The 23,310-nt window shown below is 40.9% G+C and overlaps 3 protein-coding genes across 3 annotated transcripts; 1 reads left to right on the top strand and 2 right to left on the bottom strand.

Annotated features, from left to right (window-relative positions):
* Positions 1 to 3,283: 3,283 nt before the first annotated feature.
* Positions 3,284 to 6,442, top strand: LOC306837989 (heat shock 70 kDa protein 1-like). Its single transcript, XM_079365890.1, has 2 exons — positions 3,284 to 3,440; positions 4,011 to 6,442. The coding sequence occupies exon 2, from the start codon at positions 4,023 to 4,025 to the stop codon at positions 5,940 to 5,942; it is 1,920 nt and encodes a 639-aa protein (XP_079222016.1). The 5' UTR covers positions 3,284 to 3,440; positions 4,011 to 4,022; the 3' UTR covers positions 5,943 to 6,442.
* tlcd3ba (TLC domain containing 3Ba) lies at positions 6,066 to 12,351 on the bottom strand. Its single transcript, XM_079365895.1, has 6 exons — positions 12,173 to 12,351; positions 10,975 to 11,058; positions 9,180 to 9,408; positions 8,622 to 8,717; positions 7,700 to 7,809; positions 6,066 to 7,030 (listed from the first exon to the last, which is right to left on the bottom strand). Exons 1-6 carry the CDS (start codon positions 12,289 to 12,291, stop codon positions 6,814 to 6,816), a joined length of 855 nt encoding a protein of 284 aa, XP_079222021.1. The 5' UTR covers positions 12,292 to 12,351; the 3' UTR covers positions 6,066 to 6,813.
* Positions 12,352 to 13,204: 853 nt separating this feature from the next.
* Positions 13,205 to 23,310, bottom strand: nlk1 (nemo-like kinase, type 1). The gene is made up of 12 exons (XM_079365891.1): positions 22,583 to 23,310; positions 21,933 to 22,350; positions 21,392 to 21,521; positions 21,241 to 21,296; positions 20,795 to 20,901; positions 19,913 to 19,998; positions 19,436 to 19,645; positions 19,209 to 19,310; positions 18,395 to 18,481; positions 18,096 to 18,294; positions 17,913 to 18,006; positions 13,205 to 17,251 (listed from the first exon to the last, which is right to left on the bottom strand). Exons 2-12 carry the CDS (start codon positions 22,238 to 22,240, stop codon positions 17,203 to 17,205), a joined length of 1,428 nt encoding a protein of 475 aa, XP_079222017.1. The 5' UTR covers positions 22,241 to 22,350; positions 22,583 to 23,310; the 3' UTR covers positions 13,205 to 17,202.

The raw sequence follows: 23,310 nt of genomic DNA, 5'->3' as shown, positions 1-23,310 counted from the left end.
TATGACCATGACCTTTAAATATAAACCACCTAAATTGTAAAGGTTATCTGTCTGTGTCAAAAAAACAAAAAAACATTGACAGGATAAAACAATGTGACTTCACCCAAAAGTTTTTAAATGAAAATCCTTATTCATAAAACAAATATTACTTAAACCTCTTCCCTGTCCTCTGTTGTTCCGCCCCACACAACCTCTTTCCTCTTCATTCTACAGGAGCTTGGCACCACCTACTGGCCAACCAGCATTAATAAGCCTATGGCCAATATTTTTTGAGTTTTTAACACCTAGTACACAATTCAAGGCACACATTCCCGAAATTACTTCAATTTTCTTTTGTTAATCAACATGTTTATGTTAAAATTATGCTTTGGTCAGTATTTCAGGCTCTTAATAAAACGCTATTACTGGCCTTCATCACATTGATTTAAGCGTATCACTACTAAAGGAGATTCTATTTTAGTCCAAAGGAGACACACTTCCTTGTTTTTATTCATGATTTTTTCAGTGATAAAGACATTTCTGTTTTTTTTTTCTTAAGATCTCTCATGCAACCTTTAATGTGCGCCCATTTAACTTATTTCCATTTGTGCACAACTTTTTTGTGGCTTATAAATTGTCTGTCAAAATTATGTTTGTCTGTAAATGTTCAATTCTTAACTATACCTTCAGATGTGACACTGTCTCCGCTGAGCAAGAGGAAATAGTTAGATGGGTCCGGGGTCAAAAACTGTTGTTTAAACTCACATGCTAAAAATGACCTCCTCAAAACATTACATCATTTTGCAGTATGTTCAGGTATATGTCCTGAATTGCTTAGTCTGTCAAAACACTTTGTCACCAATGGTGTTTAAAGGTGCTATATAAATAAAGTTAGAATAATCATTATTATTATTATTATTATTATCAATAGTGTAATTATTTTAATTTCATTTTTGTAGTATATTTAACCAACTCTCATAAAATCTGCTCTGACGCTTTCATTATGATAACTTGACAAACCAAGACCATATATAGGCTGTTGCAGACTAGCTTATTTTGGTACAACGACAGTTCTCCAAGCTCTGCATAACAAAAGCCAGTGGACCAGACAACATCAGCCCCAGGATCCTCAAGGTGTGTGCTAGGCAGCTCGCAGGAATCTTTCGGCACCTCTTCAACCTCTCCCTCAGGCTGATGTTGGTGCCTGACCTGTGGAAGACCTCCTGCATTGTACCAGTTCCTAAGACTGGTCGTCCCAGCTCTCTTAATGACTACAGGCCTGTGGCACTCACGTCACATGTCATGAAGACATTTGAGAGGCTGGTTCTCCAGCAGCTAAAGACCCTGCTCACTGCTTTCATAGATCCACTGCAGTTTGCTTACCAGCGGCTCATCGGCGTGGAGGATGCCATCATCTTCCTGACCCATAAAGCCCTGTCACACCTGGAGAAGCAGGGAAGCACTGTGAGAGTCATGTTCTTTGACTTCTCCAGTGCTTTTAATACCATCCAGCCCGGCCTCCTGAGGGAAAAACTGCTGGATATTCATCTGCACCCTGACACCACAGCCTGGATCTACAACTACCTCACTGGCCGACCACAGTACGTCCGAGTGGACGGCTGTGTCTCTGATGTGGTGATGAGCAACACTGGAGTACCCCAAGGAACTGTTCTGGCACCCTTTCTGTTCACTCTCTTCACCTCAGACTTCAGGTTTAACTCTGGTTCCTGCCACCTCCAAAAGTTTTCTGACGACTCCTCCATCGTGGGCCGCATCACTGATGGCAACGAGGACGAGTACAGAGGTCTGATCGAGAGCTTCGTCACATGGTGCAACAACAACCATCTGAAGCTCAACATCGCCAAAACAAAGGAGGTGGTAGTGGACTACAGGAGGAAGAGGTGCCCCCCTGCCCCAGTCATCATTCAGGGGGAGGAAGTGGAGAGGGTGGACTCCTACAAGTACCTTGGGGTTCACATTAACAACAAGCTGGACTGGTCCCATAACACTGAAGTCATCTTCAGGAAAGGACAGAGCAGGCTGTTCTTCCTGAGGAGACTCAGGTCTTTCAGTGTCTGCGACAGACTCCTCAAGGCCTTCTACCAGTCTGTGGTGGCCAGCACACTCTTCTTTGCTGTGGTGTGCTGGTGGGGGGGCATCAAGGCTGGTGAGGCAAACAGGATTAATAAACTGGTTAAGAAGGCCCGCTCTGTCGTTGGTCTGGAACTGGAGACTCTGGAGACAGTGGCTGAGAGGAGGATGAAGGACAAAATCATATCCATCCTGGATAACTCCTCTCACCCTCTCCATGACGAGCTGTGGGAGATGAGCAGCTCCTTCAGCCAACGCCTCCTCCCCCCCAGGAGCAAAACAGAACGCTTCAGACGCTCATTCGTCCCCACAGCAATCAGGCTGTACAACAGCAGGAGCTAGCCTGTATTTATATATATTCTCCTTATATATAGTATACAATATTATTAGAATGTTTTTATGTTACCTTTATTATTATATTATATCTATACTATACTATCTATATTATATATTACATTATTACAATACACTCTTATATTATTATAACTATATATCTATACTCCAGTCAAACTGCACTATATTTATTATGCTTATAACAGTCAATACTGTTTACATAACCCTCTGATCACAATGCCACTTTAAATTCTTTCACTGGTCACTTTAACATGCCATTCACTGCACAGTATTATTAATATCTTTTCCATTGCCCTGCTGAGTCCACCGTGCTATAGTCCTCTGTATATATCCCCCCATTACTACCTGGATTGTATTTATGCTTATGTTGTTACTTTTTTATTCGATTTTGACTTTTGTTTTTGATTCTGCACTGCTGCTGCTGCTGTAACGCCCGAATTTCCCCATTGGGGATCAATAAAGTTATATCCTATCCTATCCTATTTTACGCGTCGTTTCTTCTTAATAATAAAACTCATAAATGTAAAAATGTATGATTATTTGTCTATGACCATAATAAGAATGATCATGAAAGACCATGGGGACAAAGATTTTTCGTTTCAACGTCAGACAAAATACTCCACTGGTCTAAAGTTGAGGTACAGCTGGCAAAATGAAAGAAAGGACAGTAGCCATTGTGAGAGTCAGTGTGTAAAGTAAGTTGAGCTGACGTAAATATATAGATATATATTTGATCAAAGAATTTGTTCCAGCTGTTTCTCAGCGCGCACAACAGAACTTACAAGAAACTTGTAGAAACTTCTGGCACCACCTTCCGGGTGACGTCATCACGTCGAGCTTCTTTGATTGGACGACTACGAGGGAACGCTCGAGAAATCGCTAGAAGGGAGCGAGAAACATATAAATAAAGATAACGGTTGATTTGAACAAACCAAGACTACCAGACACACTGACGAGAAGGACACAGCTGAACAACACTTGTTTTCCCCTCCCTCCTTTGTCATCTTTTAGTCAGGGTAAGTACGCTGTATTTAAGAATATATTTAATGCGATATCATCATTGTCTGTTGGTTTGAACTGTTTGAACTGAAATTCTTTAAAAGTTATCTGAGATGTACAAATTCGCCGTGTATTGCTACTCCAGTTCTTTTAACATTTTAAGACTGTCAAACTGTTAAATATAAATGTAGTTTAACGTTAAAAATGTATCAGTTTCATTAAGTATTTTAAAAGTTTTTGATCCAAAATCATTATTTGTTTTAATACATGGTTCACATATTACAGATGAAATTCATTTTTAATTTGATTCCATCTTTTGGTTGGAAGACAAAGACTACTTAAAAAAAAAAAACAATTTTTTAAAATCTTTTTAGTTCAGTCAAAAAAACTAAATAAAATATTTCCTTGTTAATTGCAAGATTTCTTTTCACATCCATATTGTCTGATGGCTTGTCACTTGATGTTAATGTGGCTTTAAATTGCAGGGCTGGTAGTTCCTTTGTATTATTGGCAAGTGTATAATTGAGGACTAAGAAACTATGTGCTTTTAAACTTCTTTTCTATGTTTTTTGTCTTTGCATTTTTAGAAAACAATCAAGATGTCACCAGCTAAGGGTGTAGCAATTGGTATCGACCTGGGTACCACCTACTCCTGTGTTGGAGTTTTCCAGCATGGAAAAGTAGAAATCATCGCCAACGACCAGGGAAACAGGACCACCCCCAGCTATGTGGCATTCACTGACACAGAGAGGCTCATTGGGGATGCAGCAAAGAACCAGGTGGCTCTGAACCCCAGCAACACTGTGTTTGATGCCAAGAGACTGATTGGAAGAAAAATAGATGATCCAGTGGTGCAGGCTGACATGAAGCACTGGCCCTTCAATGTGGTCGGAGATGGAGGGAAGCCCAAAATTCAGGTTGAGTACAAAGGGGAGGCCAAAGTCTTCTCCCCTGAGGAGATTTCCTCCATGGTCCTGGTGAAGATGAAGGAGATTGCTGAGGCCTATCTTGGTCAAAAGGTGTCCAACGCAGTCGTCACAGTCCCAGCATACTTCAACGACTCTCAGCGGCAGGCGACTAAAGATGCAGGCGTCATCGCAGGACTGAATGTCCTGAGGATCATCAACGAGCCCACGGCAGCTGCCATCGCGTACGGCTTGGACAAAGGCAAGTCAGGAGAACGTAACGTCTTGATCTTTGACCTCGGCGGAGGCACTTTTGACGTGTCCATCATGACCATTGAAGAAGGTATCTTTGAGGTCAAATCCACAGCTGGAGACACTCACCTGGGTGGAGAGGACTTTGACAACCGCATGGTCAACCACTTTGTGGAGGAGTTCAAGAGGAAACACAAGAAGGACATCAGCCAGAACAAGAGAGCCTTGAGGAGGCTGCGCACAGCTTGCGAGAGAGCCAAGAGAACCCTGTCGTCCAGCTCCCAGGCCAGCGTGGAGATTGATTCTCTGTTCGAGGGCATTGACTTTTACACCTCCATCACCAGAGCTCGCTTTGAGGAGCTGTGCTCCGACCTGTTCAGGGGAACGCTGGAGCCGGTGGAGAAAGCCCTGAGGGATGCCAAAATGGACAAGGCACAGATCCATGACATTGTCCTGGTGGGAGGCTCCACCCGAATCCCCAAAATCCAGAAAATGCTGCAGGATTTCTTTAACGGCAGGGAACTGAACAAGAGCATCAACCCAGATGAGGCGGTGGCTTACGGTGCAGCTGTCCAGGCCGCCATCCTCACCGGTGACACCTCTGGGAACGTCCAGGACCTTCTGCTGCTGGACGTGGCGCCTCTGTCCCTGGGTATAGAGACAGCTGGAGGAGTCATGACATCCCTGATAAAACGCAACACCACAATCCCCACTAAGCAAACCCAGGTGTTCAGCACTTACTCCGACAACCAGCCTGGTGTTCTCATCCAGGTCTATGAAGGGGAAAGAGCCATGACCAAGGACAACAACCTGCTGGGCAGGTTTGATCTGACAGGAATCCCTCCTGCTCCAAGAGGAGTCCCACAGATCGAGGTCACATTCGACGTGGACGCCAACGGCATTTTGAATGTTTCCGCAGTGGACAAAAGCACGGGTAAAGAGAACAAGATCACCATCACCAACGATAAGGGCCGTCTGAGCAAAGAGGAGATCGAAAGGATGGTGCAGGATGCTGACAAATACAAAGCTGAAGACGACCTTCAGAGGGAGAAAATCGTTGCCAAAAACTCCCTGGAGTCCTACGCCTTCAACGTGAAGAGCAGTGTGCAGGATGAGAACCTGAAGGGAAAGATTAGTGAAGAGGAGCAGAAGCAGCTGATTGAGAAGTGCAACGAGACCATCACATGGCTTGAGAACAACCAGTTGGCTGATAAGGAGGAGTACCAGCACCAGCAGAAAGAGCTGGAGAAAGTGGTCAACCCTATCATGAGCAGGTTGTATCAGGGAGGAATGCCTGCAAGCAGCTGTAGGGAGGAGGCCCGATCCGGAGCCCAGGGGCCCACCATTGAGGAGGTGGACTAATGTGTCCTTTGATGCGGACTCTGTGATCTCTGGGACTGTTTACAAAAGAAAACTGTAACTTAAATATACAATATTTAGATTATAAGTGAGATTAGAAAGTTAAAGAAGTGAAACAATTCTATATTTTCTGAACTAAATACACAAACTTTATTCAAAGGAAAAAATGGACCCCTGAACACTGTTTAACCCTTATGTCTGATCCTGGCCATTTGTGTCCACTCCACTTTCTTTATTTCAACTATTTTGGCTGTGTTAATGCATTTGGGCTGAAACTTCTCAGAGGTCTGGGTTTTTGTCTTAAATTTAAAGTGATGGTGTTGAAGATTTAAAAATATCAAAAATGTACTGTATACATAGAAAAGTTCCTTCCTGCATGTTGGTGGACTATTGTTGTTTTGTATATGATTTTTTTTTTTTTTTTGGCATGACATTCCAGCACAAATATGTATTTCAAGATGAAGTAAAATAAATGTGTATTTCTGTGTATGCAGTTTTCAGTATCAGCTGTTTACATGATTTACAGTGTTCCATCTTGCTGAATCAGTCACTGAAGAGGAAATGTCCTGGTTTCAACAATGTTGCTTTGTATTCATAGCCGAGTTCTTGATGTGTGGAAACATTGAATCAATACAGTCCTGAGTTGTAGATTCCATTCATCTCACCATCTGGGAAAAGTTGTTCATGATGGATTTTGGATGTTTTTCTGTCTCAGTCCAAGCTCTTATGGCTTTACTTTGTTGGTCTTCTGACCATCACTTTGTCCATATCAAACTAAACCTTCTCCCTGTTCATTAAGCTGAAGTTCGAAAGTCCATCATCAGATTTTGGATCTTTGTGAGTTTTCCCTGTCCTCCAGCGTCAGCGTCTCTCCCTAGTCCTGATGACAACCACAGTTGTTCTGTTTCAGGCAGTGCTCATCTTTGAAAGTCGTTTGCGGTGACTTTGAATGTCCCCTGATGAAGAGGCGGAGGGCTCCTCTGCAGATCAGTGCAAACCAGTAGAGCTGCAGGGGCCAGAGCAGAGCAGAACCCAGGTTGCACTGCCAGGGTGCCACCAGGGGCACGGAGTACAGTGGGATGGATGCATACCTGGAACACAGAACAGATGTCGCTGTTCACTCATCAACCAAATCTATTTATACAGCTCCAAACAAATTCAGAGTACAGAGTAAACAATGTCAACATTAATTGACAGACTAATACACAGTAAAAAATAAAAACCCACAAAAGAACATTAAAAGATAACACAAGCTTTAAAAAATACCAAAAAGTTCAAGGGAATAAACCCCCATAAAAGTAAAAGACCTACAATAAAAATTACACCTAACTCAAATGAAATGAAGTAACTCATAATGACGAGTGAACACAGTTTGAAATTCCACAATTCTGCTTCGTGTTTAACGCTAATAAGCTAATGTTAGCAAGCACACCAGCTTTACTATTGTGTGTCAATGTTATTTATATTTAATGCCAATGTTAAAATACAAAATCCTGCAGTTCCTTGAGTGTCCACTTGAGGCTGACTGCAGAAGCACTAGAAATCACACACTCCATTCAAAGATCCAGTTTTTACAGCAGGAATTAACAAGAAATGTTCAGCATTGCAATGCCCAAGTTTCTGTGCATTTTAAAGGTATCAACAAAGGTGCACAACTTTATAACAAATAACACTCCTTCATTTAAATGTTAACTTAAAAGAAAAACATTGTTCCACCTTTTACCTAATGATAAAAGCAACAACATTTCCAGTCCAGTTACCTGCTGTATGCGTAGTACAGATATGGGAAGAGTAACACCCTACAGCTGAAGAAGGTGAGCAGCATGAGGACTCCATTCACTTTGTGCAGCAGCGTGTGCTGCTTCCTGTACTAAGAAAAAGAAGAAGAAGAAGTTAAACTGAACAAGGTGTTCACATGATAACATGCCCAAGGGGATCTGTTTTTTCTTAATTAAATCATCTTCTTCTTTTTTTCTTTTTTTTTTACCATTGTTTATCATCCTATGATAAACAATTGTATTGTTCTTATGATGGTGGGATTTATATCTATTTGTTATTGGCAAAACCAACTAAAATAAATCGTATGTATTCCTTTCCAGCTTAAAAGTGACTAATTTATTCAAGTTTTTGACACAGCATCACTATTTCCCTCATCCATCGATCAACTATCCTTACGGCTTTTTCATTTGGGGTCATGGGGGCTGGAGCATACCCCAGCTGTCAATAGGTGAGAGGTGACAATAACTTCATAGCTGTAAGAGTAATAAAAAAACATAAAAAATACATTTTTACATTTTTTTTAAATTTAAATCAATGTAAATGTTAATAAATCAAATTGAAAAAAAAATCATTTCATCTTAAGTTTTATAAGTCAACAAATGTTGACAATCAAAAAAATATTGATTTAAATTGAAACTGCAAAACAATTTTTATATATTTATATAGTATATTTTTTTCTTCCTTATTGGCAGTTTTGTCTTCCATAGAAAACATGATGTTAGTATAAAGAGCAGAAACAGACATGTTGTTTGGATAGAACTATACGGAGCCCTCTGTCACATATCAGATTCATTCATTACATTTTAGTAGTTGATAAAATGACGTACCTTTTCTGTACATGTTAAATTCTGTCTACAGTTTATATACTGGAGGGAAGAGGGGGATGTTTACAAGCTGGATTACCTGAATGAGGACTTTTCCCAGGCAGACGCACGGTGTACTGAGCTCCGCAAGAAACAATAGGCCCTGAAAGTAATCACCTTTACCATGCCTCCACAGCTGACACACACACACACACACACACACACACACACACACACACACACACACACACACACACACACACACACACACACACACACACACACACACACACACACACACACACACACACACACACACACACACACACACACACACACACACACACACACACACACACACACACACACACACACACACACACACACACACACACACACACACACACACACACACACACACACACACACACACACACACACACACACACACACACACACACACACACACACACACACACACACACACACACACACACACACACACTAAGTCAACCAGCTTTATTCTTTTCCTAAATGTTTAAAAAAAACAATAAATGTGGTGCGGAGCTTAAAAGTCTCAGCTAACAGAGGTTATTTCTTTCTTAAGACGGCACTAGAGTGTAGGTCAGGTAAAACATATATTAATTGTCATCCTTACCAAAGAGGCGGGGAAGCAGAAGGCCACCATGAAGATGTGATGAAGGACCATGAGCAGCTCTCGGCGTAGGTACCTCACCACGGCAGCTCTTGTGGACCGGATCCCACCCTTCTCCTCCTCCACGTGATCCTTGACCTGCAGCTTGTGCCAGTCACACAAGAACATGGCGTAGATGTCGTAGGCAAAGTAAGGAGTCGCAAATAAAATGTAGGTTTCGGTCAACCAATGTCTGAGGAGGAAACAGTTAGGGAGGAAAAAGTGAGAGAGGCAGTGTTTAATGATACAGAGCTACTTTAAAAAATGAACTGCCTGTCAAGGCTCAGGGTTGCACGAGGTACATGTACACATACAATTAAAATTATTGACATCTATGCCAATTCAGTGTCCACTAATTATATCAACTATTCACATTTAACTGTCTTGTAGATGTTTTATTCCACTGTGTTATTTAATTCTGAAATGTAACACATCAGAGTGAACACACTCCTGTTAACTGTATGAACTATAAACTGACATGGTGAGAGTCTCAGAGGAGAAATCCAGTGTTTTAAATCTTTGGCTCAAAGAAATTGCCATGGGGTTTTTCTCTTATGTTTTCATCGGTGTTGCATATTCTTTCAGTACTTATTTAAAAAAACATTTAGACAATAGTAAAAGTCAAGTTTTTGTGCAGCTGCTGCTCTCAGAGATCTATTCTGCATGTTTGCTTTGTGTCTGTGGTGTGATTTGATAAACAAATGCAAGCCAACCCCCTCTCCACTTTGACTGGGAAATGAAGGAGCTGACAGAGGAAACCTTGGATTCACTGAAACAATCCCTCCTGTCTCACACTCCTCCTCTTAGTAATTTAGCTTCCTATTATCCTCAGTTTGGAGGATTAGGGATCTCAGTGACCGACTCAGAGACTGAAATAGCTCCACTGCTGCTTGGCTCTGGAGATGAATTAGGCTCGGATTTTAAAGTAGATTACAGACTGAGGATTGCTTCACTCACATATATGAAGCCCAAGTGTATTACAGAAATCTTTTATTTGTTCAAAGAAAGTACTGATATCACTTTTTATTCTTTATCGTCTTAATTTGAGCTGTATTATTTGGAAGGTTGTTTGGAGGTTATTTTCCATTTATTCTCCAGCTTTTTGAAATGTTTTTTTTGGGGTTTCTATTCCTTTGTTGAGAGAAAGGACAGTGGATGGAACCAGAAAGTGGACTATGGCGCATGCACTACTCACAAGGCTACCAGTCTTATGCATTTTTAGGGGTACTAGAGAGAAAGAAAATCAAATTAGATATGTATCATTTCTTCAGGCTGCTACATTAGTATTAAAGCGAAATGCCACTGTCAACATGCTAACATACCAAAGATAACATGCTAATGTTCTTCAGGGATCTAGGAGTGTTCTCCAGGCATGCTGTTGTTGTAGCTTTACACAAATAACAGTGCTGTTGAGTGCTTCAACTTTTTTTTTATAAACGTACCAAAAGTTAGTTATTTTAGCAAATTCAAGTAGTCTACTGTGTGGAGACAAAATGTAGACAGAAGCGTTTGTTTCTTGAAAAGTAGTTCGGGGATCAAAAAATCTGGGCTAAAATGTCATCTAAACAACAATATGATGTTTTTAATGACACATAATGGTCCCATGTTCACCATCATAGTTTACAGAGTTTGCATGCTAGTACTAAATGAACTGGTAATTAGAATTTCAAGAGATGAACATTTTTGTGAGCCTAATTGTATTTTTAAAATGAAAAAGTAATAAGATGAAAATAGAGAGAACTGTATGATATTTGCTCACCTGTCCTGAATGATGTCTCTGCAGGATGAGGCGATGATGCATCCAGCTGAGGAGGCCATGATGGCTTGAACAGAGGACACCAGTCTGAGAGCAGGAAGAAAAATAAATACTCTACTTATAAAGTCAGTTTATACTCAGGAGGTTTATAAGTCGTCTTCTGTTTATCTGTTCTAAATTTCAACATTGAAAGTAAAATAACATTTGAGTAGTACCACTGTTTTTGCAGATCTCTGATTGAATTTTTACTCAAACCTGACAAACATCACATTTGTTTTTACCTCTTGAAGCGCTAACATTGTTCCTCTTCTTCAGACTTGATAAGTGGGCAATATTTCAGTGCATTTAAACCAAACATCAAGAGAACATTCACCTTCTGTTACTAACAAAAGTGTAGCCTGGCATGTGTTTTTCACACATTCCCAACCTGCAATCATGTGTCCAATAATACTAGTTCTGCAGATATTTCAATTTATAGACACAACATAGTTTATTAAATACATACAAATACATCCATTGAACAAACCAGTTAAAATATTCAACACACTCATCATGAGGTCTGAGAAACTTGCAGATCGAATACACAGTGTACCCACAACCAGTGGCATACTGCTTCATTGATTACTTATGCTTGATGACACTAATATTAACATGAACATCATGTTGTTTTCAAGTAAACTTGAAAACAACTTTGAACCTTATACTGACGGAAATGGGCTGATTTACTCTATCTCGAGTCTTTTTGTGTCGCCTACTGCTGGACACCAGAACTACTTCAGGTTTAAGGCACTTTTAAACTTGTCTTAAGGCCATTTGCAATTTATGGTTTCAAATTGAAAGGTAAGATCACTGTGTGTCTTTGGAGTTTGCCTAACAGTGCCATCACATGATTAGGATTCTAAATCACTGCAGCAACAGTCGTTGCAGGAGTGCAGGAAAAAAACCAGTACAGATCACTTTTAAGAGGTTTTGTTTCACAGACACAAGATCTAGTTTAGCATGATTTTAAGTGTCACGAACTAGTCTGACTTTGTGAATAATACACTCAAAAAAATATTTGACAGTCATAGACCAGGGTCAGAATTAGAGACTTTGACCTTAACTGTTTAAACAATGTAAATGTTTTTAAGCAGACAATCGATTAAGGAGCAAAAAGAGGGTCCCCACAAGGTAATGTTTTTGTATGCGTGTGTATTCTTACCGTGTGGAGACGATGGCAGCTTCCCCCTCGCTCCATCTCATCATGTGTTTGAGACTCTTTTTGGAGAGCAGAAAGAGCCCTGGGAAGAAGACGGAGCCAGCAGCAATGAGGGCCGCCATGGCTCCTGAGTGTGTGCAAAGATGTACTGATGTGTTTTTGTGTCCTACACACTGTAGATGTGCCGAGTGTTAAATGAGGACAGGTTTTCCAGGAGCTCAGAGAGGAGGATCAGCTGGGAGGAGCCTCAAGCTGCCACCTGTCAGAGTTTATATCCTTAAATGTTAAGATACTAAAACCATGAAGAAAAAAGAATCAGTTCCAAAGAAATATCATGAATTGGAAATGTAACTGGAATTGTATTTCAAAATATAAATATCTGCTATTTTTAAAGTTATAACTGCTGAAAATGTTGATATAATTACATGCATCTAAATAGTAAATTTAAAATATAATTATATTATAAAATGTGGTTTACAAATATATTTAATGTATACTTTCACCTGTCAAAATAAGGTGATATATTGAAAGAAATTCTGCCTTTAATTAAATATAACATTTCACACTTTATTTCCAACAACTCTGCTTATGTTTTGTCATTTAGAATAGCCTATTAGAGTACCAGCAGGCTTTTCAGACAGATAGATTTTCTCACCATAAACAATAGGGCATGGAGTGAGAAAGCCAGAGTCGCCCACTCCTTGTGGCCAAATACAGTTCATTTGCATTTAAAGCTACAGACACAGAAACTGCCTCTGCTGAGCAGTGTTGAAATAGAGGAGTCTATAGGCATGATAAAATAACTTAGACATGTTTTGGGGAGCTCTGAGACTTGCTTAACATTCACCGACCTGTAACTCTGAAAGTCTGTTCACGTGATGAAGCTGTGTGGCATGAATTCAAAGTGGAGATGGTATTTTACATAAAGATGAGAAGCTGTAGCTGTTTCTTTTGGACATTCAAACATCTCTCACTGACTCTTCCTTTCTTGATTTGAGCTCATCAATCCAAAGACTTCACAACAGACTGAAGATATATTATCCAGTGTCCATTTATTTATCTCATCATTCACTACTTTAACGCTAAACTTTTTTTTTTTTAAGAAATTCAAGTATTTGTTGGGAACACAGGTCAAAAAAACAAAAACAAAAAACCTTTATGCTAAAACAAGGACAAAACATCAGTTTCATATTTAGAATAATAAAAACATCAAGTTTCTTTTCATAGAAGAAAAACAAGTCTAATCTCTACAGATGACCGTTTTGTCCAACACGCTCTGCGTCAGTTCTCATCCAGCGTTAAACACACCGAACAGACGAGCTGAATGTGAGACTCGCCAGCTGAACTAAACACACTAAACAGGTCATCTAGTTTAAAATCCATTTCTCATCTGGAAGGATCTCTACAAACACAACAGCAGAACAAAAAAAAGAAAGCAAATAAAAGTCCAAGAAGGGAAATAAGTGAAGAGTAATTGTTCCCTAAAAAAAGTGTCAAATTACTCCACAAACTTTGTTTGAGCTTTTCATCTGATAGTGATTAATTCCATGCACACTTGAAACTAAAATTAACCTGAACTATTTTCAATGTTGTTGAAGCTTTTGCAAAGAGGGGATTTGTTGTTTCAGTTTTCTGCTATGGAGAAAGTTTGTGTACGTCACTGAAACATCATATCATATTAAACACGTCGACAGTTTAACAGACTGACATGTTCAAAAAACTGCTGCTTCAGTGAGTCCTGCTTAGTTCTTTCTTCCAAGTAACTTCACAGATGGATCAAAATTCAGAAGTGTGTATAAGGTGTAGAGGCAGCATTGTTGAGATCTTTAGTGATTGTAAAGGCATCCAAACAGGACAAATACTTTAAGATCAACAACATTTCTTACCACAAAGCTGCAGATCCGCAGCAGGAGAGTTACCAGTGAAACGGTAAACCGGATAACGTTTGTTTTCGGGGAACTTATTCTGCATGTTGATGAAATCTAACAGTTTGAGGACTACACATAGAAAAACATTCACATCACGACTTTCTTTCAGGTCACCAATTTTGTAGTCATGCGATCGCAACCAAACAATGCCGCTCAGAGGTTCGCTCACTTTTCTTGTATTTTTAGGGAACAATCAATCGAACTCTATTCCGACTCTTTGGCTTCATCTAATTAGATCACAACAAACAAAAACAAAACTTCTAATAAAAATCACTTCCTAAAGATGAATTAAATAAAAATTACCACAAAATGTACGCTTTTGTCATCGTCGACAAACCGAACCATTGCACAGCATTCAAACCAAAATGCTCTCCGTGGGATAATAACTATACACATGCAGATATACAAGGTAGGTCAATCTGGCAGCCTCGACGGGAGGCGTGCTATGTGTTCCTGTAGAAGAGGAGCTGAGGTTTCAGGGGTTTAACAAAAAAAAAAAAAAAAAAAAAAAAAAAAAGGAAACAGACCAGGGCATGTACAAGGAGAAAAAAAAGAAAAACATAGTATACACAATCCAGGAAGTGAGCAGCCACAGGAACCAACAAGTGTTCTGTGAGATTTCAACAAAGAAGAAGGCTTAAAAAACAAAGTGTGATCAGAGATGTCACTTCAGCTCCTGCAGTCAAAACAGAGGCCCCAACATCCAAGATCCTCCAGGAACCAAAGGATCATACTGATAGTTTCACATGAAGCCTAATCAAGAATCTGAGTAATCCTGTGAGGCAGAAGAATCTGTGAAATGTTGTTTTTGTTCATGGATTTGCATGATTCACATTGGTCAGCTCTTCAGGAGAAAAATCTGGAACTTTGGAGAAAACCAAAAAAGTCACGTCGTCACACTTTGCGCTGTCGCTTTAAAACAACATGAAGATGTCACCTCAGCTTCTGGGAGCACGTGACATTTCTAATTGTGGAGACAAATATTTTCTAACAGCCCAGACAGAGTGTGACAGATAATCAATCAGCAGATTTCCGCGGGTCTAAAACATGACGGCAGGCAAACCAACCTGGAGAATGTTCTGATGAGATGACAGAGATTCACGATCGCCATCAGTATGATTTTCTTTGATATCAAGGAGGAAACTTCATTTCCTTGCCTTTGGTATCGCTGCACTTTTGACATGAAAAAAAAAAAGATCCACGACATGATCCGTCTGTGTGTCCACATGGGACAGAAATCTCTTCAGATATAGTCCCACTATTCGTCATCAGCCGCGATCGTGCAAACACACGATCAACACTGGTGCATCCTCATGAGGCTTTGTACCTTTTTTTTTTTGTTTGTTTTGTTTACAAACAGGTCACCGAGCCTCAAACTACAAAAAAGGATCTGAAAGAACTACAAATCAAAGAAGAAGAAAAAAAAGAGAATAAAACAGCAGCATTTCAGCGACAATATCCCTGTCCTCTCCAAACCTCACACTGATTCTGAGCGGCGGGGCGAGAGACGAGGAGCGAGCGCAGAGGTAAAAACGAGCATTTGGAGGAATGACATCTAAGTTGTGACAGGAGGGTTTTTGCTTTAAACATATTCACAAGTCACTTCTTTTCTGGTTCACTCTTTCTAGGGCTTGAGGTAACTAAGACCGCAGAGAAGGGTCGCTTCAAACTAATAAGGGCGGAGACACACACTCTTCAACAAACACTCAATAAATTAGGGGGAAAAAATAAAATAAAAAAAAGGGAAGCAGTTTCCTCTTTCTCTCCTCTGACAGGAAAAAAACATGGAGGCTGAGGTCAGCAGGGAAAAGAAAATGCTCCTCAAATAAGTAACAAAGACTGGTTTCCATCTCCACAGGCCGGAGATTAAAAAAAAAAAAAAAAAAAAAAAAGCAAAATAGTTTGGCGTCTTTCGTTTGTGAGGGTTTTAAGAATCAATCAGAGGGGAATGCCTTCGTGTTCAGCTTTGTATCCTGATTAAACTTTCTCATCCTCTCTTAGAGCAGGCCTAAACTTTAAAGATGTTTCCGTCTAAATGACTCATCTCGGATCACGGTCTGGTTCGCTCAGTCACAGAAAAACAGCACTTAAAAGTGGATGTATTGAGCTGACACTTGGAGAATTATGTTGAGGCCATTGCGGCCGTGTCACCGCTGCAGACTGGAAGCATTTGTACCCATTGATCATTTAGACCCCGGAATATGTATAACAAACTCCGACTACGTTTCATAATACAGGAATTCCCCTTTGAGGTGTCCGAACAACATTGATACTAAGACGAAACCTTAACCTCCAAGCTGCGATTAGAGAAAAAAAAAAAAAAAAGACATCAAAGCTGAGAAACAGTGAAGAACTGGGACTGTGGTTGAGACCTGCTACATCTGTTAGATTGCATTATTGTCGCAAAAAAACCCAAAAAAACCCACAGTGAGTGATGTGTTTGTTATGCAGCCCGGATTCACAGAGAAACAAAAGAGAAAACCTTGGAGGTTTTTGGCGGTCGACGTGGTGGTGTTGTTTGGCGGGTTTCCGTGCGAGAGCTCGTGACACACTGATCCGGTAACCTGGTGGTACAGCAAGAGCCCAAAAGAGTCCGATTGGCAAGTGAGGATGCCAAGTGTGTGTATTTCTTCTAATTAAACCATATTGCACAGGGCTGGAATGAATTCAAATATCAACTAAGCAACCACTCTACCAAACAATTAAAATCATTATTTCCTTACGTCTCTACGAACATAGATGGAAAATCCAGTCTCGTACCAAGTTCACTTATTTCCTTCTCTTATTCCTCCTCACTTCAGCAGCATTTCTTTCAAATTCAGCACCGGAAAAAAAAAGCCTCAGGCATCAGCTGTCTGGGTCGTCCAAAAAGTTGAGCAGTAGTTTCTTTTAGATTTGCAGGGGGGGAAACGGAGAAGTTTTTTTTTTTTTTTTTTGTAGGAGGAGCTCAGATGAGTTTTGTTTTTCCTCCGTTATGGTGGGGTGGGTTTGTTTCCCCGCCACGCGAACACAAAAAAAAAAAGATAGAGACCCAAACGCTTGTGTATTTTCAGATGTCCCGGACCATGAAAAATCAAACTGCTGACGCTCCACCAAGAGGACAGCTCATCTCTCCTCTTTCCTAGAAACCTTGGAGGAGTGCCACGCGGTCGACCTGCGGACCCGAAAAGAAAGTTTCAGACTCAGAGCAGCTAACATTCGTCTGTCAGGTTAAGTAGAAGTTCTTCAGTATCGTACAGATCAATTGTTCAGCATTTCCAGAAAGTGTAAAAACACAAATGTTCAGGAAATAATACATTTACAAAAAGAGTTAAAAAATTAATTCCTCATCAACACACTCAGTAAAGCAATTTGACATTAAGAAATAAAGAACGTCTGATACTGTTGACAGCGCAGAATCAGCCAGGTATGCTCACACATACAAGAATCTGACTTTAGTAACCTGTGCTCTCTATGTAGAAAAGTCTGATATTAAACACACAATTAACAAACAGTAATATGTATGTAAAATAAAACTGAGGCTAGTAATGTGTTATTGTTAGCTTACTGTTTTAATGTCACTTTCTGCTGTGGGTAGTAATGCTGTAGCTTTAGCTTTTAACTGTGGATGGCAATGTTGTCATATTAGCTCACTGCTATGTGTAGTTATAATAATCAGGGATGTGATGGGCAGGAACTTTTTTTTTCACATGCTAAAAGAGGAAGCATGTTTAGTAATATACTACGTGCACATAGTGGACTTCATAAAAAAGGAACCTGGAACTAAAAAAAGACAAGAAGCCGAGTGATGAGCTGCTCCTCCTCCTCCTCCTCACCTGATGAAGGTCTTGAAGGCAGCACTCTGAGGGTTGATGCACAGCGGAACTCGTTTCCCCTGCTGGTGCTCCGTAATGAAGCGATGGATTAACTCTGATGTTGGGACAGAGAGGCACAATCAGACTTTCTAATCGCTCAGTAACACTCACGGTGGGTGCAAGTGGAGTTGGAGAGCTAGGTACCTTTTCCCTGCCACACTGACAGGAGACTGTTTTCGTAGCTGTGGCTGAACGGCCGCTCTGCAACTGGCTCAAAGTCCCTGGTGTAAACTCGGCCACTGGGGACAGAGTAGCAGCACTGACACATACAGGTGTGATAGCGCAGACGGCCCTCGTCCAGATAGGGGTGAGAGAGGGCATCACTGCCGGAAATCCGCTTAGCCTGCACAGAGAAGGGTGACATATAGAGTCGCTGTCCTGATCCAGAAACATTTATCGGGACAAACAGTGAAAAGCCAGATGTCTCTTCTGTGTGAACTCACCGGATCAAAGACGAGCATCCGACAGAGCAGGTGCACCGCCTCGTGTGTGGCTCCATCAGACAGCATGTAGAGCACGGACAGTGACGGCTGAGCAAAACAAACACTTTCATAAGTTTCAATGAAAATATTTGTATTTATAAACAGTTGTTACTTAAAGATACTGTACATCAGCCAAATATGACTGTTCACATTATATCTTATGTCTTCTTCTTCTTTTTTTTTTTAAACACGATTTGACACAGCAAAAATCTATATTTTAAATACAAAGAAAAAAGGAAAACACTGATCTTAGCTAATCTGCAAAATGAGTTTAAGGAGCAGACTTAAAGGAAGTTTAAAACACTTGAGCTTTCAAAAACATTCACCACAAACATGTTTGAGTTCAGTACATCAATCATAACAATTGCCCTGAAGTTACCCCGTAGTTTGACTGACTCTAAGCTGCGTTTGCCTCTTGATTGATAAAGAAGCCAAACCTGTACGAGAACTAACTGCCCCCTGGTGGCCAAAAATACAGTAATCAACTTTAATTTTTTTACCTAAATGTTTCTCATTTATTTGACCCATCCACCTCATGAATTATTTGGCTTTATTGTCTGATACATTTATTTTAATCTTCTGCAGATTAACTTTAAATTCTTCCTGACACCTAAAATAATTTCTCATATCTCTGACCATGTTAAAGCCAGACATATACAGACACACTAAGCCGATTTTAAAACTTTTTAAACTTCTGTTAAATATTAAGACATGTTCGTTGTTTTTTGTTGGTGCTGGTGGACGGCGAGTGTGGACTGGCCACACAGATACGTACTGGTTTGTGCGGCCCCCTCAGGATGTGGGCTCGAGCGCCTTCACAGGCAGAGGACAGCGCAGAGAGAGGCGGAGTTCCAAGCAGGTCTGTGATCAGATCAAGCTGGACCGGGACACGAGACAGGACAAGTGGTTTAAAGAAAGTGCCAAACAGTAAAAGCACTAAAGAACTAGAACACTTCATATCAGATTGAAAATGTGGAGCTCTAGAAGGCCGGATAAAGTCACCTGTTGGATCGGGCTTTGAGCCTGGAAGAGGATGCGTCGTCCCAGCAGCTCGGCAAAGATGCACCCCACTGACCAGACGTCGATGGCTGAGCCGTAGTGTCGGCATCCCATCAGCACCTCTGGAGCTCTGTAGTACTGCGTCACAACCTCCTGGGTCATGTGACGCGACGGGTCAGGCTCCTCCACCCGTGCCAAGCCGAAGTCGCAAATCTTATCAGAAGAAAACGTTTTCAAAGACACTGCTGGATTCTTCTGTACAAACTTCAAGACTAGTTAGTATTGTGGTTGTTTTCAGACTTTGATTCATGAGGAATAGTAGTTCAGATTATTCTGCACTCCCCTTATACTAAAGTGAGAAATGTTTTCATATTGAGTCTATATTATTTGTGTTTCTGCATGCGACACATGCTGATGCCGCTGCAAAGTTAAAAAAAAAGCAAAAAAAAAAAGCACTACTTGCGTGAGACGGTTTCTTACCTTCAGTAAGCAGTTGCTGTTGACCAGCAGGTTTCCAGGTTTGATGTCTCTGTGCAGGATCCCAGCCGAGTGCAAGTACTTCAAACCTGAGCAACACAACAACATTTCATGTCTTCAGTGTCCTGCATTCTGCAATAAACCTGAGCTTTTGTACTGTGCATGTTTGTACAATGTATGTCAAAAGGTGAACAACAATGTCTCAAACCAAAAAAAAAGAAGAAAAAAATCTGTGCACTGGATTTGTTTTATAACGAGGCTCTTAGGGATAATTGGCTGCATCTAAACTTTCATTCGTTTTGGGGCCTTCTTGCTTTTAACGATAGGATTGAATAAAAACAATGTGATGGGGAAAGAGGAGTATCTTCATCCAAACAGTGACCGTGACTGTAGACTTGATAGTCGCACGCTCTACAAACTGAGCTACACTGGCACGCCTGGATCTTAACCTTTGATGAAGATTTTGTGACTCGTCTATTAAACGTAAAATCAAAAAATGTGTTTCAGCTTATGTCTCTTGGAAACTGCACTGCTCACATGTCAACTTATTTTGTAAAAGATATAAAACCATAGTAGAAGATGAATCATTAATGAAAATAGTAAAAGGAACCACACTCAAAAATAGCTATTACTACGTACTATAAACTATACAAGAAACTCCTATTCCATTTTACAGATGTTAGATGATTTAGTACGAGTTATTGATTAACAACTTTTTTCAATTTGTTTCATAAATTACTTTTGAAATTCTTTGTACGAAAGTGTGACCTTCAAATAAAGTTTGAATTAGCTGGAATAAATTGCAGAAAGCTATATGTATGTTTCTCCCAACAACATAATAACCGTTAGATCTGTGCGGTGTTTCGATTACTAGTGTCCGCTCACCTCGGAGGATCTGATAGAGGAAGACCTTGATGTGGTCGGTGGTGAGAGGCTGAGGAGACACGATCACTTTGTGCAGGTCGCTCTGCATCAGTTCTGTTATCACGTAGCTGCCAAAGGGGGGGGTGGAAGTCAAGGAAAAACCAGAGCTCACGCACAGCCTGACCTTGCACTGCCTACACAATCACGGTGCATCTTTGAGCACAGGTCTGGTAAAACATTGTCAACAAAACAGAAACGAAAGAAAAATGTGCAGCAGAAGGTTTAATTATTCACATCTACAGAGAGAAGCTAGATTTAGACCAGAGATGAGCAGTGGCTAAATTATTAAAAAGGAGGACATGACAGGGACAATTAAAAGCGGAGAAACTGGGGCAGAAGGTGCGAGGATGTTATTATATTAAAAGACAGAGACTTGACTCAGTTTTGTATGAATTCTGAAAGGATACATTTCCTCAAAGCAGTCGATTTGAGGAGGCTGCAAGATGTCCAGTGCTGACAAGACCTGCACAAAAAGAAAATTGAGTTAGCCCTCTGTTCTCCAAAACCTGTGAATTGTCTTTAACTCCCCCTTCTCCCCCCCTTTAGTCTCATCATTACATTGTCATGTTTGAAGAAGCACAGCATCCGCAGCTCTCTGAAAACCCTCTTACAGGAGACCAGGTTCTGGAAGACATTGGGCATCTTTTTCAAAGCCACCTTGCGACCGTCGCGTGGATCTGTAACAGACCTGCAAGGAATCACAGGTAGGTTAGCCTCCAAACATAAATCACTGGAGTGTTATATAAAACATAAGATAAGACGATTGTCAGCTGCATGTGCTGCTGACAGTGCTAAGATGAGGTTAAACTCTGCTGTTGGAGAAGGCCCTGTCAGACAAACTATGTGACAACACCCTTTCTTAATTTCAACAGGCATTTTATTTGCCTCATGTGTTGTCAAAATACATCTAACGTTTGAAAGAACACGTCTGTATTTGAAACAGTATGTGTAACAGAATTGATCAGCTAAATTATACTGGCTGAGATCCAACAATAATGCTACATTTATTAAGAACGACATGGGGATCAGTTTGATGCATAACTTTAGGGCGAGCATCATTATTAGTAAAAACGTGCAAAACCACTGGAATCATCTTTACCAGACAACGCCAAATGCGCCATAACCGATCGGGCGGTCCGGCTCCATCTCTGGCGGACTGGGCACCTCGCTGGCCGGGTTACTGTAGGGCTGAGGCACCGCTGCGCCGCCGCCTGTACTACCTCCGAGGGCTGTGGGGTGTCGAGGGGTCCCTGCAGGGGCGGTGGGTCCAGTCAGGCAGGGTGTAGCGCTGAGGCCCGTGGATGGGGCTCCGCATGAAGTGTTGACACAGAAGTACTTGTGGCCCAGCTCGGAGCCCGGAAACAAGTCTCCACAAACGGTCTGCCGGCCTGCGCCGTGAAACGCCATCCTCCTCTCACCAACTCAAACCCCCTGAAACTCCGAGAGAGAAAGAGAGCTGCTTCTCGGCTAGGTGTGGAGGAAATACGGCGTCTCAGTCAGCATTATCATCCAGCTTCCTGTATGCGCAGAGAAAGAGGACATGTAGATGTGATTGATTAAAAAAAAGAAAAAAAACGTAATAAAGACGAACCAGCCTTGTTGACACTGCTTTCACAAACACGCTCATTAAAATGAAGAAAGTGGTAACGACGTAGCTCACAAGCGTCTGGATGTGGCTTTAAAATAATAAAAAACACATCACTAATGCTTTCTTTAAGGAGCTAAATCATCTTTGTTTGCTTCACTTACCTGGTTTAGTAGAACTGCTCGGTTAGCTTAGCTTTACAATCAGCAAAGATGGACAACGAGTCCAAAATGTGGAATAAAAAAAGATCTTTAAGCCGATTATTATGCCTGCCACCAAAAATGCAGTGTAAATATCACTCGTATAAACGGATGTGTTAACGTTATTACTTTTTCAATTTAAAAATGAGAAATAATTTTTAAAAAAAAATCCCTTGGCGTTGGGTTAGCTTTCCTGCTAACCAGCTGTTCGAAGTAATCTATGACCCATTTAACTGTCGTTGGTCGGTTTCTTTGACCTACATATTTTACACATTTACACGAGCTGCTGCCTTTATGATTTAATCATACTAACACACACCAAACTCGCTGATTTAAGAAGGCGATGGCAGATATGTTAGTTTCAGAGTTTGATGCTCGTCGGTGGAGCTAGCTGTGTGATGTAGCCGACCAGCTAGCTTGTGGCTAGCTCTGGTCTGCTCGCTAGCTCTCCATTTCGCCGTAATTCCCCCTGAGAGCAAGCGACCCAATATAGGCAGCTTTTTTTCCGGTTATAGCGACGAATGAGTCTCATCCAGCGGTGTGTGCATTTAATCCAGCTGGATTTCCAGGTCGATTTTAACAGCTTCAGCAACAGCTAAAGCTGGCTAGCTTGTGAAGTAGGAGGAGCTGATGGAGCCGGGTGGGGGAGGGTCGAGGCTCTTCACTGCTGTAAAACAATGCTAACATTTACT

Source organism: Symphodus melops (assembly GCF_947650265.1).
Source record: "Symphodus melops genome assembly, chromosome: 17".
Lineage (NCBI taxonomy): Eukaryota > Metazoa > Chordata > Actinopteri > Labriformes > Labridae > Symphodus > Symphodus melops.
Note: the sequence above shows the minus strand (reverse complement) of the source record. Positions and strands in the feature narration are given on the sequence as shown.

Bases quoted from the DNA above. Each gene is read 5' to 3' on its own strand.
- LOC306837989 (XM_079365890.1), top strand. From the start codon at position 4,023: ATGTCACCAGCTAAGGGTGTAGCAATTGGTATCGACCTGGGTACCACC.
- tlcd3ba (XM_079365895.1), bottom strand. From the start codon at position 12,291: ATGGCGGCCCTCATTGCTGCTGGCTCCGTCTTCTTCCCAGGGCTCTTT. The intron at 11,059-12,172 runs GTAAGAATACAC...TCCTGCTCTCAG, and splicing joins GCTGCCATCGTCTCCACACG to ACTGGTGTCCTCTGTTCAAG. The intron at 7,031-7,699 runs GTAACTGGACTG...TCTGTGTTCCAG, and splicing joins CTGTACTACGCATACAGCAG to GTATGCATCCATCCCACTGT.
- nlk1 (XM_079365891.1), bottom strand. From the start codon at position 22,240: ATGGCGTTTCACGGCGCAGGCCGGCAGACCGTTTGTGGAGACTTGTTT. The intron at 21,297-21,391 runs GTAATGATGAGA...CTTTTTGTGCAG, and splicing joins GCTTCTTCAAACATGACAAT to GTCTTGTCAGCACTGGACAT. The intron at 19,311-19,435 runs GTGACTTTATCC...GTCCCGGTCCAG, and splicing joins CTCAAAGCCCGATCCAACAG to CTTGATCTGATCACAGACCT.